Source organism: Python bivittatus, unplaced genomic scaffold (genome assembly GCF_059951505.1).
Source record: "Python bivittatus isolate LINGU-HERP-01145 unplaced genomic scaffold, Pbiv_v1 ctg000700_np1212, whole genome shotgun sequence".
In the NCBI taxonomy this organism is placed as follows: domain Eukaryota; kingdom Metazoa; phylum Chordata; class Lepidosauria; order Squamata; family Pythonidae; genus Python; species Python bivittatus.
In genome coordinates, this window is record NW_028277098.1 from 17,261,872 (window position 1) to 17,277,905 (window position 16,034).

The following is a 16,034-nucleotide window of genomic DNA, read 5'->3' on the forward strand; positions in this document are numbered from 1 at the left end:
CAAAACCAACATTTTAAGAAAATATAAAATTCAGATATAATTCAGATTAAAACATAAAACTTGGCTGGGTTCTAAGGTGGGATCTATATTCTAAGTTTTGGAACCATCAATGCATTCAACTTCTTATGCCATCAAACAAAGTCAATTTTGCATGTTCAATGAGTGTTAACTTTTGTTCAACAGTTAACTAAGCTTTTGTTCATGAACTGGCAAAGCCAATTTCAAACTGCTCCTGTAAAATATATACTCTCTAGTAAATACAGACACATCTTGGCACAGGACAAAAATGAGTGATTTAGGTAATAAGCAGAATTATTATTGCTTACCTTGAATTAATTTCATATTCATATCTTCATTCACTTTGGCAGTGTTGATTATGAAACAAGCTTGCTTAGCATATCGAAGAGTACTGAGTGTTTCTTCTACATTGCTGGCAGCAGGGCTGATTGTGGCGATCATAGCAGTTTTTGAATTTCCACCAAGACTTTCCTTCAACAGCCTTTATTTGAAAGAAAATAAAGTCACTAATGTGTCTATTGTCTGCAGTTTTAAAAGGAGACAACTTTTGAACAATAGTTAAAATCCAATCCAATCAAGGCAAATCAAACAGATTTCTTCACCCATGGGATCAGATCCTTGCACCTTTCCACCAATCAATTCTATATCATTTGCCTTTCTTTGCTCCTCAGGGTTTGATAATTTGTCAGGACCAGGAGAACTGCAAGTCCATAGATCTTTCTGGGGCATCCTATCTTCCACTTGAACTTCAGGAGGGACAGGTATCCAGAAGCCTTTTTAACATTATTTATTTCCCAGGAATATCTCTCCCTTTAGCACTATAAAAGCTGGTGGAGGGAAAGCAATGCATACAGTCAGAGGTGTTTCATTAGGTTTGTGATGCTGTATTTGGATTACAAATAAGCCCTAGATTTATTTGAGAAACAGCATCACTCAGGCCGAACAAAGCACACTCGACATATCACAGGCTTTCAACAATAGGCTGGGACACTAGTTAAAAAGCAGTGCTTAACTTGGCTTTCAAGAAGCTACTGAAATGAACTTCTGGGCAGTGACAGGATAGAGGGACTGCCTTCCAAGTTCATCTACCAAATATTAAGATATTATTCATTTTTATCCAGGTGTACACATAATCAATGCAGATTTTAAAAAATACATATGAGATACCAGCTGTACTTTTATGAATCTGGGACTCATTCAAATCATTTCTGAAAAACTTAGAAAGCTATGTTAATATAGAAATCCTTATAAATATATATTAGCTTTAGTCTTAAACTGATCCATTTTATTTTTTTAGTTTTAAGCCCACCTCAGATTCTAAACTCTAGGTAGGTTATACAAGATGCATGAGATGTGATAACCCTTGAAACAAACTTGTTGAAGCAAGGTTTTTTTTCTCTAAACTTATTCTCTCTTACAAGCATAGACTACCATTGTCTCAGACTGAATCCTTAAAATGAGAGAAATGATTAAAATATGAGAAATGACAATGTGATCCTACATGTGTTGTCTGAGACATAAGCCCCAAGTAAGAAAACATAGGATTACAGCTTCAGGATGAATAGATATGCATAGGATTGTTATTAAGCACAAACTCAACTCTTCTGACAAAAAGTAGGCCTCAAAATATGCTAAGTTTGATAGCATCATATATTTTGCTTTCTGGAAAGATGAGAGAGTTTAAATAACCCTGTAGAAGGATAGAAGAGTATTTTGCTAAGATGAATCAGAATGCCATCCGAAGCTAAGAAAAGATATAGTTCTAATATTTACTGTCATAACTAGCTATTCTCATAATAACTGAGCAAAGGTGAGAAGGTTCAGGACAAATAGCAAACAAAAACAAACGTTTCACTTACAGCTCATAAAAATAGGTACATACCATGTAAGAACAGATTCACGGTATGGAACAAATACCTTCTTCCTGCTCTGATTCTGCTCAGATAATGCAGAAATAACTTTCCCCAGAGTTAACAAGGATTTGTTTATGCTTACTCCTTCCTGTATAGATAATAAGAAACATCAGTGCATTTAAAACCTTGGTTTCCTACAGAAATAGATTTTCAGGATTGCGATACCATAGAACAAGTTTCTCTGACCCGGAGCTTTGCACTTTAGTGGGACTAGAATATCCAGATTCCCAACCAGCATTGCGAATGCCAGCTGCAAGTTGCAAGTTGCAACCCCATCATATGGTACTGAACACTATGGACAAATAGTTAAGATATTATATAGCTCCTTTTTACTCTCATTTATAATGGATATCCTCAAAAATCAAGTGCAATGTCCAGTTTTGGGCACCGTACCTAGACACGTTCAGACAAATCAAACCGTATTCAGAGAAATGCAATAAAAGGATGGTGTCAAGATACCTCCAGGGCCACATTTCCACTGATCCATTTGCCATGGTCCTGGTGAGAAGAGCCCCTTAGAATCCTGCATTATCACTAGATTTGGGGGGTGGGAGGAAACAAAGCCAGAAGTTTTCTGTAATAACTCTGATAATGGGGTATGGCTTTCCTTTGGATATCAGGGTCACAGCCAATGTAGTGGCCTTCTGGAAACCATTATAAGCTTAACTATTCTGGAGGACTTTTGATGGTTGATGTTGTCTTGCTGAAATTGGCTGATTTCTGATTGTGTGTGTTTTTTCTTACACTATTATATGTGATTATAGTGATGTTGACTGAAAATTGTGTTTTGATGTTATAGGGTTGGTGTTCTTTGTTTTTACTGTGAGCATGTAAATTTTGCGAGATTGATATTGTTGTTTTAGACTGTTTGTTGTTGATACATTTCAGTTATATTGTGCATGTTACTATCTCATTTATAGCTAGACATAGATTGCTCCTTTTGGAGTTTACTCACGGGTTCTAGTCAGGTTGTTTTATAAATGTATTTTAATTTTGTCTCAAATTTTATTTACAGTTTTTTTAAGACAGATTTATAAGTGCTCACAGATCACTCATGAACAACTTCTTGTACAGGTCTAAGACTGCAATAAGCTGACTGACTGATGCATGTTTTAATCTTGTAAGCTGTATAGGGCTGGCAGTATATTAAATAAATAAATAGTCAGGTGACTAGAAACTAAGTCTTATAAATGATCATATGCATTATTTGTTTTGCAATTAAATCCATCAACCTCAAAAATATGCAGCAGCAAATCTGTTTGGCATAGACAGACAGGGCAAGCACTTCCATTAGAAGACTACCTAAGTATAAATTTTACCTTCAGTCTTTCTCCAGTGGTCTGACATGTAGAGCAGCGTTCACTTCCTGCAAGGTCTATTAGATTAACACGACTAATGATTCTATGTTCATGTTCTTTCTTTTCCACGATATCTGTCTAAAACAAATAAATAATTATGATTAAACACAGCCTGCACACTACAAATTCCCCATAGTAATGCAGTAAGCCATCTTATACTTTTATAACAATCACAGAATGATTTCCTCCTTCATACATTATGGTTCTCTTATTTTTAAAAATGTAATAGCAGTAAAATATATAGAAAATAAATGCTGCTTTCACACTAAAAATGAAAGTATAGAAAGAAAAATATGTTGCTAGAATCAGAGCCCTGTTTTGCTGATAGGTACCTATTAATAGGGCATATTATGACAAAATAGGAATGAATTATCTTAAGCTGATAATAAAGATTTGATTTGATTTGAATTACCAAATCTGCTGTAGGTTAAAGAGGGCATCAGTGTTTAAGACAAGTGAGAATTCTGAAAATTCAACAACCAGTTTCCATCTTCTGCCATAATCCTTTTTGCATCACAAGGGCAATCTTTCTTTGTAGCCAAAAGCATTTTGATTGGGAAGGGTGGAGAGTTTGGCTCCTTAGAGAAGGGATATTTTGTGCCCATTTTTGCCATCACTCAAAATCATTTCCTGTCCAATGTGAGCAATGAGAGTGCTTTCACACTATTTTGGAAGCAAGAGGGCAAATATTCCTGGAGGGAATACAGAGTGGCAAGGCTTTCATCCATGGCTGTACCTACCATTTTGGCCCTCTTGGCTCCTCCATTGCGGACAGCTCTGGTACTCAGGTAGATCCAGAGAAGTCCAAATAAAAATGTAACTGTTCGTTAGGTTCCCCATGCTTTTTATTACTGCAGCCACCTACACACTCAGAAAATTCACTCTTGATATCAAGGAATCCATCTGAGTGAAGTGAGATGGGGCGCAAGTGAGCAAGAACTGGAGAAATTTGAGGGAACCAGCCAAGCATGTAAAAGTTCCAATCCACTTCCACCAGGCACCTTCCACCTCAACATTATTTTATGAGGTAAGAGACACTGAGGCCAGAAGACACTGCTTTTTCATCAGTCTCTCTTACCTCATAAAATAATATTGAGGTAAAACAACATTATTCATTATTATGAAACAGCCTCCCTCTAGCAATTAGAATGGCCCCTGATTGATGGCCTTCCAGAAACTTCTAAAAAATTAGTTTTTCCAGAGCGCCTTTGGAATCTTTATGATCAGTTCTAAGGCTGGTTGTTGTACTTGTTGTCATTAGTTGATGTTCTTTATATTTAATCTTAGTCCCATTTTTTTCACTGTGCTCCATGACTTTTATTTCTAGTGCTTGCAGATTCTTTCCATTTTCAGCTATCAGAATACTATATTAATGAGCCATGGTACAAAGTGAATCTCCTTCCAGGAAAGGAAGTTTGATTAAAATTTTGAATGTTTCGAAAATCTTATCATAAAGCCACCATCAGCACTTGTACACAACCGATACACAACTTTTTTAAGGCGGTCCCCATAATACCTTTGTTTGTGTCATCACCAGCGTGAAAACAGAGTGAGATCGAGAACTCTTGTCATTCATGCCAGTGGCAGCAGTGGCTCTATGTTTATTACCTAGCTGGAGCCAATTCTGTCGAAAAGAGAGGAGGTGGAAATGTTTAAAAAGCACTTTGAATCTCGTTACATCTCATTAGTTCAAAGTAAGCATGAGAACAGCTAACATGAATAAAAACAGATATAACTATACATATGGAACTCAGCTGTCATAGGTCTGAAACTACCATTTTTTAATCTAATAAAACACTCAAATGGTAAAAGCTTTCCTTTGAAAAACAGGGTATCTAAATCATCTCTGTCCAGCATAAGTGCAAAGAGCATCCTGTTGGCCCCTGTCTTAGATCACTTGGGTGAAGCCTGTCTCTAGAACTAGCAGTTCACATTGCTTTTGCCTCTTCAGTTGAGTTCTGCTGTCTTTCCAGGCATTCACCTGCCCTACACATTAGAGCAAGGCTTTTCTCACTCTTCTAGCTGCTCACCCTTCCCCAGGGGCAAGTTCCTTGGTTCCAAGTTTCTCTAGCTGTAACATAATAATAATGGCCATAAAACCCTATTTTATATATGCAGGAGAAACTAGCAGAATTGCTTGCCCAAATAGCCTTTGATCTGCAGCCCTAATACCAGCTTGTCAGTACTGCATTGATTACAGAATTGGTGTTTGTATTTTATGCTTGTCATCTGTTTTGATTTGTCATCTGTTACTTCTTCCTTAAGGAAAGTTCCCTCTTCAAACAATATAAGTAAACACCTATATAAAAGCAGAGCCTTTCTCAGTTTCTTTCTGAGCTTGTAAGGAAAATAAATTAAAAATACTGATACTGCAAGCAACTTTCTACTAAGATGCTAATACATCTTACTCATTACCAGTTCAAATATTTTAATATTAACTCATGCAAAAGTCAGTAAAATGTAAAACTCTCTCTCCCCATTATTCTATAATCTTTTGTTTCCTATTATTAATGGTAATATCTTTATATATTCCTTTGAAAAATTCATAATTTATATTTCAGTAACCAAATTTTACCTGGATATCTGAGTAAGAACTAACAGCATTCCTAAAAGGAAAAGGATAATTTTATCTAGTCAGAAAAACATTCAACACATTTGACATATATGAAGTGATCAGCTTAAATTTCTCTCAGTTCTACCATTATAATGGCCTAGAGATATAGATATAGAACAACAGAAATGCATACTTGCTCATAGCTTTTTAAAGTTTGCAGAGGAATTTATTTTTTACTTGCTTGTAGGCCACAAGAACCAATTAAATGCAATTACAAACTAATGTTTGCGGTCTATCATCTATGTAGAAAAGCAAAGCCAAGAGTTCGACTAGAACTTATATTTGACTAAGGAGGAGAATCCACACTGGACAGACTGAGGTCTAGAAAACTGATTAAGAAACTAGGGTAGGGAGAAGAGAAATGGATGGCTATTCTATTGGAAGTCTATACAGTAGTCAATCAATTAGGAAACAAGACCCCAAAGGTCAGTGGATAAAATAAAATGAAGTCTGGAGAAGAGCAGGAAGTTAATGAGAGAGGGCATATGAAAAAGAACCCAGAGGAAATAAGATTAGTTGAGGACTGAATTTCAAGATTAGTTGAGGACTGAATTTCAATAACTAAGAAATAAGTGCAAGACTTTTCTTGTTATATTTGTCACCATCAAATAAAGCTGCAGTTCTGCACAGAAAAATTCAGAAAGTAAAATTTATGGGCTAATCCAAGAATATCCAAATAGACTTCCTCTTTGCACAATGGAACTTCCTATCAATTTTAAGTCCTCTCCTTACAGCTCTTTGCACATTCCCCAAACCAGTTCAACAGCAGATTTGGAGAAAACAGGGAGAATGGGAGAAGAAATCACTTCTGCTAGCAGATACCATTCTATCAGGGAAAAGACACCATTGGATAAATCCCTTACGCTGTCAGGTCCTCCACGTAAGGTCCGAAGACTGGATGTTCTCTTACACGAAGCTGTTAATTTAAAAAAAAAAAACATGCTGATTAGAAATGTGAATGTTTTAAAAAATCTCAATGAAACACAATAAAAATGTGAAAATTCTTGAAACAAGGTGTTTCATGTTACTTATAAAGCATGAAGAGTATTAATATACTTCACTGCAAGAATTGCACCAGGATGCAGACTAAACTTTAAGAGGTTTAAAAATAAGAGTTAAAACAAAATAGTAGAATGAAATAACAGAGAGAAAAAAATTAACTTAGACTAGTTACTTAGAACTAATATTTTAACTTACAGGTTGCTTCTTCTCTCCATTTTCAGCTCTGAAGATAAGCAAATCATGAATTTTTTCATTGTACACTTCAAAATAGCTGATTTCAAGATGATAAGCAGTCTAATAGTAAGAAGAAAAGTTTGATTGCTGATTAGGTACTATGGAAAAATAAAGATGGCTATATGACAGTGGACCCTGCAAAAGTGTTACCCAAGGACATTTTGTGACTCTTAGAATCCCCACAGAGAGGGTGAAGCCCAACATTTGGGCCCCATTGTTCCATTTGAAGGCAGAAGAAGTTTTAAGTTCCTAAGAGGCAAAATGAGTGCCTTAAACCTTGCAGATGCTTAAGACACCAATCTCACAACCTAAAACTCCCTCCCAAAACAGGTTCTGGTATTGCTAATTTCCCTAACATGCAATGGTGTAGCTCCAAGAAAAGTTGCACACCTCTGCCTTAATATCAACCCATCAAGCTAGAGCGTGAAACTGGATTAAGCACAGAATGAAACAATTACACAAATTTATCTGAGCTAGCTGGGTCACTCCTAACAGATACTCAAAACCATTTAAAGGTCCTCATCCATTAAAAAAAAATGAACAAATTTACTCAGCAGCAGTAACACCTATTAGCCAGTTCATATACCACCCACACCAGAACATCTCCAAGAAATGCTTCTGCCACTGTGGAAATCAACATAATCACATGGAGAGTAAGGCTGGGAGCTTTAGTTCAGACTAAGAGGACCACCATAGAATGCTGAGGCCCACCATAAACATGGAAGTGCTTTCGATTAAGCAAGGAAGTATGGGAATATTCAGCCCCCAGTAAACATGTAAAGAACATTTACAATTTGGGGAAAAGGAGAGAAACTGTGAAAGACACATCTCTGGCTGATGCTTGAAATTTTTTCTCCAACGGTATAGACATAACCAGTGCATGTTCCTTCAAAACTATCACCATTTCTTGCTTACTCATCTCTTTACCTGGTGTATTTATACTGATATCTTAATTAGGATGGATGGCCAAACTTATCTTCAAATGCGTAAATGCAGACCCTAACAATTTCTAGGATGAACAATAATCAAGGATCATTGTCAAGGATCAAGTTCCTTTCTACCAACAGTCAGTACTGTTTTTAAATGTTACAGTTGTAAGTATATTTTGCCCAATTTTTACATGAGGCACATCACTCTGCAATAGTAGCCTAACTACTTCTGATACAACACAAGATCCAACTTTATGGTGCTTATAAAAATGTTTCAATATATCATAATGCATCCTGGACAAATCAAAGTAGCAGTATGTAAAAACCTTCACCTGAAGTAAGAATTGGTTTCTTATGCTATTTGACATACCCTTGATAATGCTGCATTAGATCTGCAAACCAGTTTTTGAAAATCCTAGCATGCATCTGAAGTAAGTTGTACTTCCCATACTAAAAGAATTGTAGAAATTACATGGCATGAAGTTAACCTAGATGATATTGTTCATTATATGCATTTTTATAAAGGTTATCTTCTATCCATGTCAGCTACTGAAATTTATCACAGTTTAAGCACTACTACAAAGTTTTATTTTATTTCCATCTAAATTACAGAAACTGATGATGAAACACACATTTAGTTATCACAAGCTAAAAAACATTTTAGTCCCAAACTGATGAGGATGTAAGTATTATAGTACCTGTTGTGCTTCTTTTTCTGCTATTTGATAAAAAAGATCTTGACAGAATCTTGGTATTATTCCTCGTTCATCATCATCAAATCCCATCATGCTGTAATGACAATTTAAATATATTCAATTCAGCAGAAGAAGACTTTTGCATTTCTTCAAATCACTCTCAATATGAAAGAGATCAAGGTTTTCAGCTGAAGACCAACTTCAGCTGAAATCAACAAAATTGTTCTACAGCAGTGTTTCTAACCTTGGCAACTTTAAGACATACTGGCTGGGGAATTCTGGGAGATGAAGTCCACACATCTTAAAGTTGCCAAGGTTGGGAAACACTGTTCTACAGAATCAGAATACTGCAAAGTCTCCTAGCGTTGAAAAAAAATAATGAGCCATGTTCATTAGACTATTCATGAGTGAAACTAGTCTCTCTCTATCTCTAATGCAAACTGATCTAATGACAAAGATAGGAGTTTCTTACAGATTTCTTCTTCAAATGATATAACAGTAAACATATCTGATAACATATATAAGGCAAAGCAATTTTACCTTCCTTCTTGGATACTCCAAAATTAGAGCATCCTGAAAACAAGCAAATGGGCTGCTGAGCTACTGCTGGCAAGCCGGAAACAAAAAAGAAAAGGTTCTTATCCTTATACATTTATTTAGAAAAAGAGGGAGAAAACACTGGAAAGAATAAAGCTCTCCAGATCCAAAGCTGAGCCAGAAGGTATCTGGATGCAGAAGGTCCATCAATTTTCTCAGTACATCCAATGCCTCGTTTCTTCTTTAGCCAACATTAGACTGCCAATTATTGGAAAGTACCAACCTTGAAGGCTGGCTGGGGAAGGAAAGTCAGTTCTCTCCTTCATATCTCAGGAAAAAAAAAACATGTTTTGGAGAATGATCTTAGAGGGAACATAGGATGCAGCCCAGTTATGACTTTCTAATTAAAACTGGGAACTTAACATTCATTCTGTAGCATCACAGCCAGAATCACATAGAAGAGCAATTGTTTGTAGCTTCTAAACATGTGATTAAGCCTCCTACACCCCTTTGGAACTCCAGAAGAAAACTGGCCCTGTTAATAATACTTGCATGGCACTTTTAACGGATCTCACGTATCTTGTTATAGCCATCTTTACAATATGTTTTCTAAGTAAATCAATATTACTACCTCTATATTGTTGACAAGACAAAAACTGGATTCACCCATTCCATTGAATCAAAATATTTTTTATTGTTTTTGACTTCACGTGTTATATGAATTCAGCTAATTCTCACTTATCCAGCAAACAAGATTTAAAAGAAACTATGCCCTAGCATAATTTGTACATCCAACCCAAAAGATGGTTGCCTAAGACCACTTAGTACATTCATAACATTTTCAAGAAATTTCTGGTTAAACTCCTGCTTTAAAATCTCTTTGCCATTATATTATTCTACTCCTAGTTTACAGGACTGCGGGCATTTTTATTTAGTTAATATTTTCTCAGATTTGCGTGAAATTTTTTCACTGAGTACTTGCTTTCTAATTATATTCTAAAGAGGGTTGAGGATGTTAATCTGTTGCAGCAAAACACAACAGAAAGACCCACAGCATCTCAAAGACTAGCTTAGGTTCTTAGTTTCATAGATTACATTTATTTCAACAGATGCAACCATATTTCAGTAAAAATCTTACTTAAAGAGCACTGTGGAAGGCAACGTATATTGAATACTGCTGCTCCTCATCTACCCCAAAAAATGCACACTTCCAACTCAACTTACGTATAAGATTTTCCAGAACCAGTCTGTCCATATGCAAAAAGGCAAGCATTGTATCCTTCAAAGGCCGTTTCTAGAAGAGGCATTGCCAAGGACTGGTATATTTTTTCTTGGTTTGCATAGTTATGACGCTTATCAAAAGACCAGAATGAAAAGTCAAAGGTGAAACTATACATTTGTTTTGTAGATGGATGATGAACAACAGTCTCTTGCCCTTCCATAGAAACCACTTGAACTGATTCTTCATTTTTGTCTCTAGATAAAAACACAAAATAAATGTAATTTGCAATAAAGTAAATACTCAACACATTAGATCTAAAACAGTCATGAAAATTAACAAATTAATTTGCATTTATCTAGCTGGTGTTCTAGGAACTATAGTGTATAGGGAATCACAACATTTGGGATATGAGTTAATTGTGGAAAGATAAAAACTCTATCGTGATCAGGAATATCATTTTATAATCATTTTTACATTATAATAAATTTTCTTTATGTGCAATATCTAAACCTAGAATAAGTTTAGTACTGATAAAAAGTACTGATATCTAAGATTTTACACCACCAGAACCATAGAATTCATGTGTGGAATCAACTTAAATCAAAATAGCTCAGGACCATCATGATGTAGTAGTTAAGGCTGGTACTGTAAAGTCCCAGGTTCTAATCCAGCATCAGCTACAGTAGATCACTGGGTGACTGTGAGCAATCAGTCTCTTTCAGCTCTACCTATCCCACAGGGTTGTTGCAGGGAAAAACAGGAAGAAAAAGTGTAATGTACAGTATGTCACTTTGAGCTCTTGAATGAAAAGTGAAATATAATCTCACAAACAAACAAATATAATAAAATACAGCCCAAAATCAAATATAGGCAATAAAACTGAAGTAAGTAGAACATGATGCAATGCAACTATATGTCTACTACACAAAAGATAGACTTAATTATTCAGTGAAAGCATATTTAATATTATTTAGTATCAAAAGACAAGGCGATATAAAATAAATAGGGCAAATACAAGTTTTTAAAATTGGTTATTAAGGTTTGGTTGGATTTTGTGGATTTTTCCCCATAATGTGAAAGCTGATTAGAATCATTAGAAAATTAATAATTTTTTTAAAAAATGAGAAGCCATGATCTAATTATGATCAACCAAAATGTCCAAATTTTGAAAGCAAAATTGAATTCTCCAGAACATTTCATTAGGCTTAATATTACACAAAATAAGGGTGCAGAGGAAGACAAAGAAGGCATGATGTTTCTGCCGCAAAATCTGCACATTATTAACCATCTGAAAGCCATTAAACTGTTGGAATTGGACTTGCATCATATAAAATATAACATTAGGGGGTGCACCTGGAACTCCTGAGGTTCAAAATAATAATTGCTAGAGTTGGAGTTGTGGTGGTGGTAGGTTTTGAAGCAAATGTGTCTCCAGCCTATCCAAAACTACATGGATTCAGGAAAGGCTGAAAGCAGAAATAAAGACAAATATGGAAGCCATTATATTGCAAAGCTGGAGATTAACTGTAGATAATAGACTAGGGCAATGTTTCTCAATCTCAGCAACTTTAATTTATATGAACTTCGACTCCCAGAATTCCCCAGCCAGCATTCCGGCTGGGGAATTCTAGGAGCTGAAGTTCCCAAACCTTAAAGTTGCTGAGGTCAAGAAACCCTGGACTAGGGAAAGAGACAACAGGAGTAAAATTGGATAGCTCTTGTAAGTCATTAAAGAGTCTTCATGATAATCATTATCTTGGCAGAAGTACACAACTATCTGTATAATTGTAGTGATAAATCCCAAACAATTATAAAGGCTTACCTGAAACTAAAGGGACGTACTCTCACAGCCACAGTCACTTTACTATTTTCTATTTTAAAAGGATTGTCTTTAGTGCACCCATTCTGCTTTACACTGTCTTCTTTAACTGAAGTAGTTTGTTGAATATATGTGGTATTTTCTTTTATCTTCCCCATTTTACCTGTTGGAGTGAATGCAGAGCTGCTGTCCTTTTGTGAGATTTGAAGAGAAGGCATCCTATTTTTTAAGACGGAGGCAGCAGGACTCTTGGAGTATTGAACAGAAGCATACTGGGCATTCAATTTAAGGGCTTCTGCTGTATCTTTCCTTGGTGTCTTCTGTCTTTCTAAATATACATTTTTAGTAGCATTATTTTGCCAACTTTCGGTTCCACTTAGTTTACTGAACTTTCTGTCTGGTTTTAATGCTGATGGCTTACCATCACGTTTTGCGTTGGTTAAGCATAATAATGGAGAAATCTCGTTTTGATTTTGAGAAGGGGCAGCATCAGGTGTCCTGGGCTTTAAACGTGTGACATTCCCAGTAACATTACTGCTATGTTTAGAAAGCAAATCAGTTTTTGTATCAGGATTTGTCTTTCCAGCCATGCTACCTTTAAGACCAGCCTTAATAAGTGAAATATCACTGCTGTTAGCTTTGGATGGAAATGGAGCATTATTACTTTTCTGTGGCAGGTACCTGGCATTTTCTGTTCTAGCTCCATAAATATTATTGGTCTTAGACTTCTCAGTTGACCCAGTTACCATCCGGCGCTGTAGGGTTAATCTTCCTTCTGGTAGTGTACTATCACTGCCATGAATTTTATCCGTACTGGATTCTCCTTTGCTTGTTGCTGATCTTTGGAGAGTCAACTTGACTTCTGATGTATGTGCAGGTAAAGCATTGGACAGTTTGTTACAGGCAGAAACTACATAGGTCCTGTTTATTTCTTTAGTCTTATTCAAAGAGTGTGAGAGTGAATTGGTTCTCTCATACCCTAATACATGGGGTTTTAATTGTTGTCCAAACCCAAGTACCGAATAGACACTTTCTGGGGGCTTTTCTTGTGAAGACCCACCAAGCTCACTAATGTGGCTTTTCTTAGGAATAGAAAAGGTAGACATTAAAGCTGAATACAACTAACTACAACTGTAGGACTGAAATTATCTCATATAAGCTCTTCCTAAAAAAAAAAAAAAATGGCTTCTAATCTTATTTTCTCTATAATATAAACAAAACGTGTCATGATGGGATCTGTAAAAATAAAAAAGCATTGTTACTTTCAGGTGTAAAATTCAGTATAAAGTGCTTTAGGATTGTAGATGGTAGCATATTCAGTCAAATAAAGAATAATTCAAGCTTATAAAATGCTTCTTAAAATTCAAATAAGACTGCAGTGCTATAATACATCTTATTATCTTAGTGGTATTTATTTCTGAGTAAGTCATATTTATTCATTTATTTCACAATATTTATAGCCCGCCTCATTCCTAATATATCCTAGGTAGGGTACAACAAAGTTAAAGCAAAGGAAATTATAAACCAGTATACAAAATTAACATAATATATTTTTAAAACGTCAGTTATAAGCCTTATTGGCACCCATAAAACTAAACAAACTACAGTAAACTAATGGCCAGACTCACACTGGAGTAAGATTGTTTTGATATGCTAACAAAATCCAGCAAGGACAGGAACATCTCTACTTCCAGGGTGAGGGTATTCCACAAAGTGAGGGCCACTACTAAGAAGGTATATAAGAGACTGAGTTGTAAATGGAACTTAAAATCAAACTTGCAATCTGATTTTCTTTAAAAACAAAGAAATGCAAAAAGTATTTTTACCTCTTATAATACAGTACTATGGAACAGTGCATTAATTACAGTATAACAGCAAATTATGAATTGACGGGTTGTGTGAAAGGGGGAGTTCCTGCAAATGTTATGATCAGGCTTACTAAAACTCTCTTCTGCACAATTATTTGTACAACCCCATCTTTGAACCCAATCAATTACTGATATTATTTTTGAAAAGATCTGAACACTTGGTCCACTATCATGATTCTTTTCTGTCAAATTGTAATACTTTAGCATCCTTCAAAAACAAATCAAAAAAAAAAAAAAAACTCATCTGGCACTCTTTCCAAATTAAAGAAATCCTTCCTGAATAATGAACTAGAACAGTGTTTTTCAAACTTGGCAACTTTAAGATGTGTGGACTTCAACTCCCAGAATTCCCCAGACAGCATGCTGTCTGGGGAATTCTGGGAGTTGAAGTCCACACATCTTAATGTTGCCAAGTTTGAAAAACACTGGACTAGAACAACTATGGGGAATTGTGATTCGCCGGATGTTGCTAGACTACAGCTCCCACCATCTGCAGGAAGTATGGACGATGGCGTGCGTACTGAAATTGCAGCAAAGCAACATTTGGGAACCCTCAAGTTTCTGAACCCGAGATTATAAAAAACAAAAGGCGGGCTTCCTTTTCTCCTCCAAGGCAAGCTTTACAGTACTTCTCGCGTGCCAAGAAAAACTGCCTCAAAAGAGACCAGTTAAAGAAGCGGCGGCCTATAGAAATCTAGCAAGTCAATAAACAATCTCTCGAGTAAAGAAGAGGACACATTCAGAAGTGACCTTTTCGCGCGTTACGCTTACCTGCCCTCCGACACTGAGCCAACAGACTATCATTTCAGCGGCACCGCCAACTCGCTTTTCGAATGTGCCGCGATGCTTGCTATTGGTTGAGATGGTGGATGACGTCACACGCAGCCCCGAAAGCGGGGAAGACCAGAAGTAATCAAAGAATCTCTACGAGGGCGCTATAGCTACACCTCCGGTTCTGAAGCGAACACTTTCAGACACGGACAACTGTGGTTAAGTAGGGCGGCTAAAGGAACCGGGCTGAGCCTGATGCTTGAGGGATGTTTGCTCTCTTCCCCATTTCAGTGGGAAGAGTCCTAAAGCAAAAGAGCTGGTGAAATGTCAGAGGAGCTGCTTCAAGGTTGCGTTTCCTCTCTAACTTCTTGCGGTAAAACTAAATTAAATTGCCGCTTGTGCCCGAAATCTCTGGAATGAAATTCACAGATTTCAGTTGTGCATAAAGTGAAGCTGCAACCGCGAAACGGACACTCCAGACTTTGGCTGATGTGGCTCTTCCGGGCTGTGTGGCCGTGTTCTGGAAGTTTTGGTTCCTAACGTTTCGCCAGCACCTCTGACCGGCATCTTCAACGTTAGGAACCAAAACTTCCAGGACACGGCCACGCAGCCCGGAAGACCCATGATGTGGGCCATCGTATTTCGGCCATGAAAGCCTTCGACACTCCAGACTTTACTTCAGATGTTTGGACGTGTAGAATAATTAGCATATGGTCGGAGGGAAACGTATTCAGTCCTTTAAGTGTCCATAGGAATAGTTGTGTGTGCCTGTGTATTAATGAAATTAATAGCAAGTAATTAATGGAATTCATAACAAATAATTAATGCAATTATTTTAGGTATGTAAGAGTCCCTTGGGAGAAAAATAAAATGTATTCCTAGAATATTTAGAGTTCCTAAAATCGGGGGGGGGGGTTCTTTAAATTTCATTTCCTGGTATTTTTAAATTGTTTAAGTCAATAATTCCAGCTATAATTCACTTCAACTGACTACAGAAACTTCTTTCAGATTTTAGTGCCAAGTCCATAATCGTATCAGTTATATACTTCACAGA

General features: G+C 36.4%; 1 protein-coding gene across 1 annotated transcript in view; it reads right to left on the reverse strand.

Moving 5' to 3' along the window:
- Positions 1-14,016, reverse strand: part of KIF14 (kinesin family member 14) — a 38,372-nt gene extending 24,356 nt beyond the window's left edge. The window contains exons 1-10 of the mRNA XM_025173344.2: positions 12,345-14,016; positions 10,525-10,776; positions 8,767-8,857; positions 7,101-7,199; positions 6,767-6,819; positions 5,865-5,895; positions 4,806-4,913; positions 3,251-3,367; positions 1,901-2,019; positions 327-499 (exon numbers count right to left, since the gene is read on the reverse strand). Of these exons, the coding sequence (XP_025029112.2) occupies positions 327-499; positions 1,901-2,019; positions 3,251-3,367; positions 4,806-4,913; positions 5,865-5,895; positions 6,767-6,819; positions 7,101-7,199; positions 8,767-8,857; positions 10,525-10,776; positions 12,345-13,447 (2,146 nt within the window). The 5' untranslated portion in view covers positions 13,448-14,016. The remainder of the gene's footprint in view (positions 1-326; positions 500-1,900; positions 2,020-3,250; positions 3,368-4,805; positions 4,914-5,864; positions 5,896-6,766; positions 6,820-7,100; positions 7,200-8,766; positions 8,858-10,524; positions 10,777-12,344) is intronic.
- Positions 14,017-16,034: the final 2,018 nt, after the last annotated feature.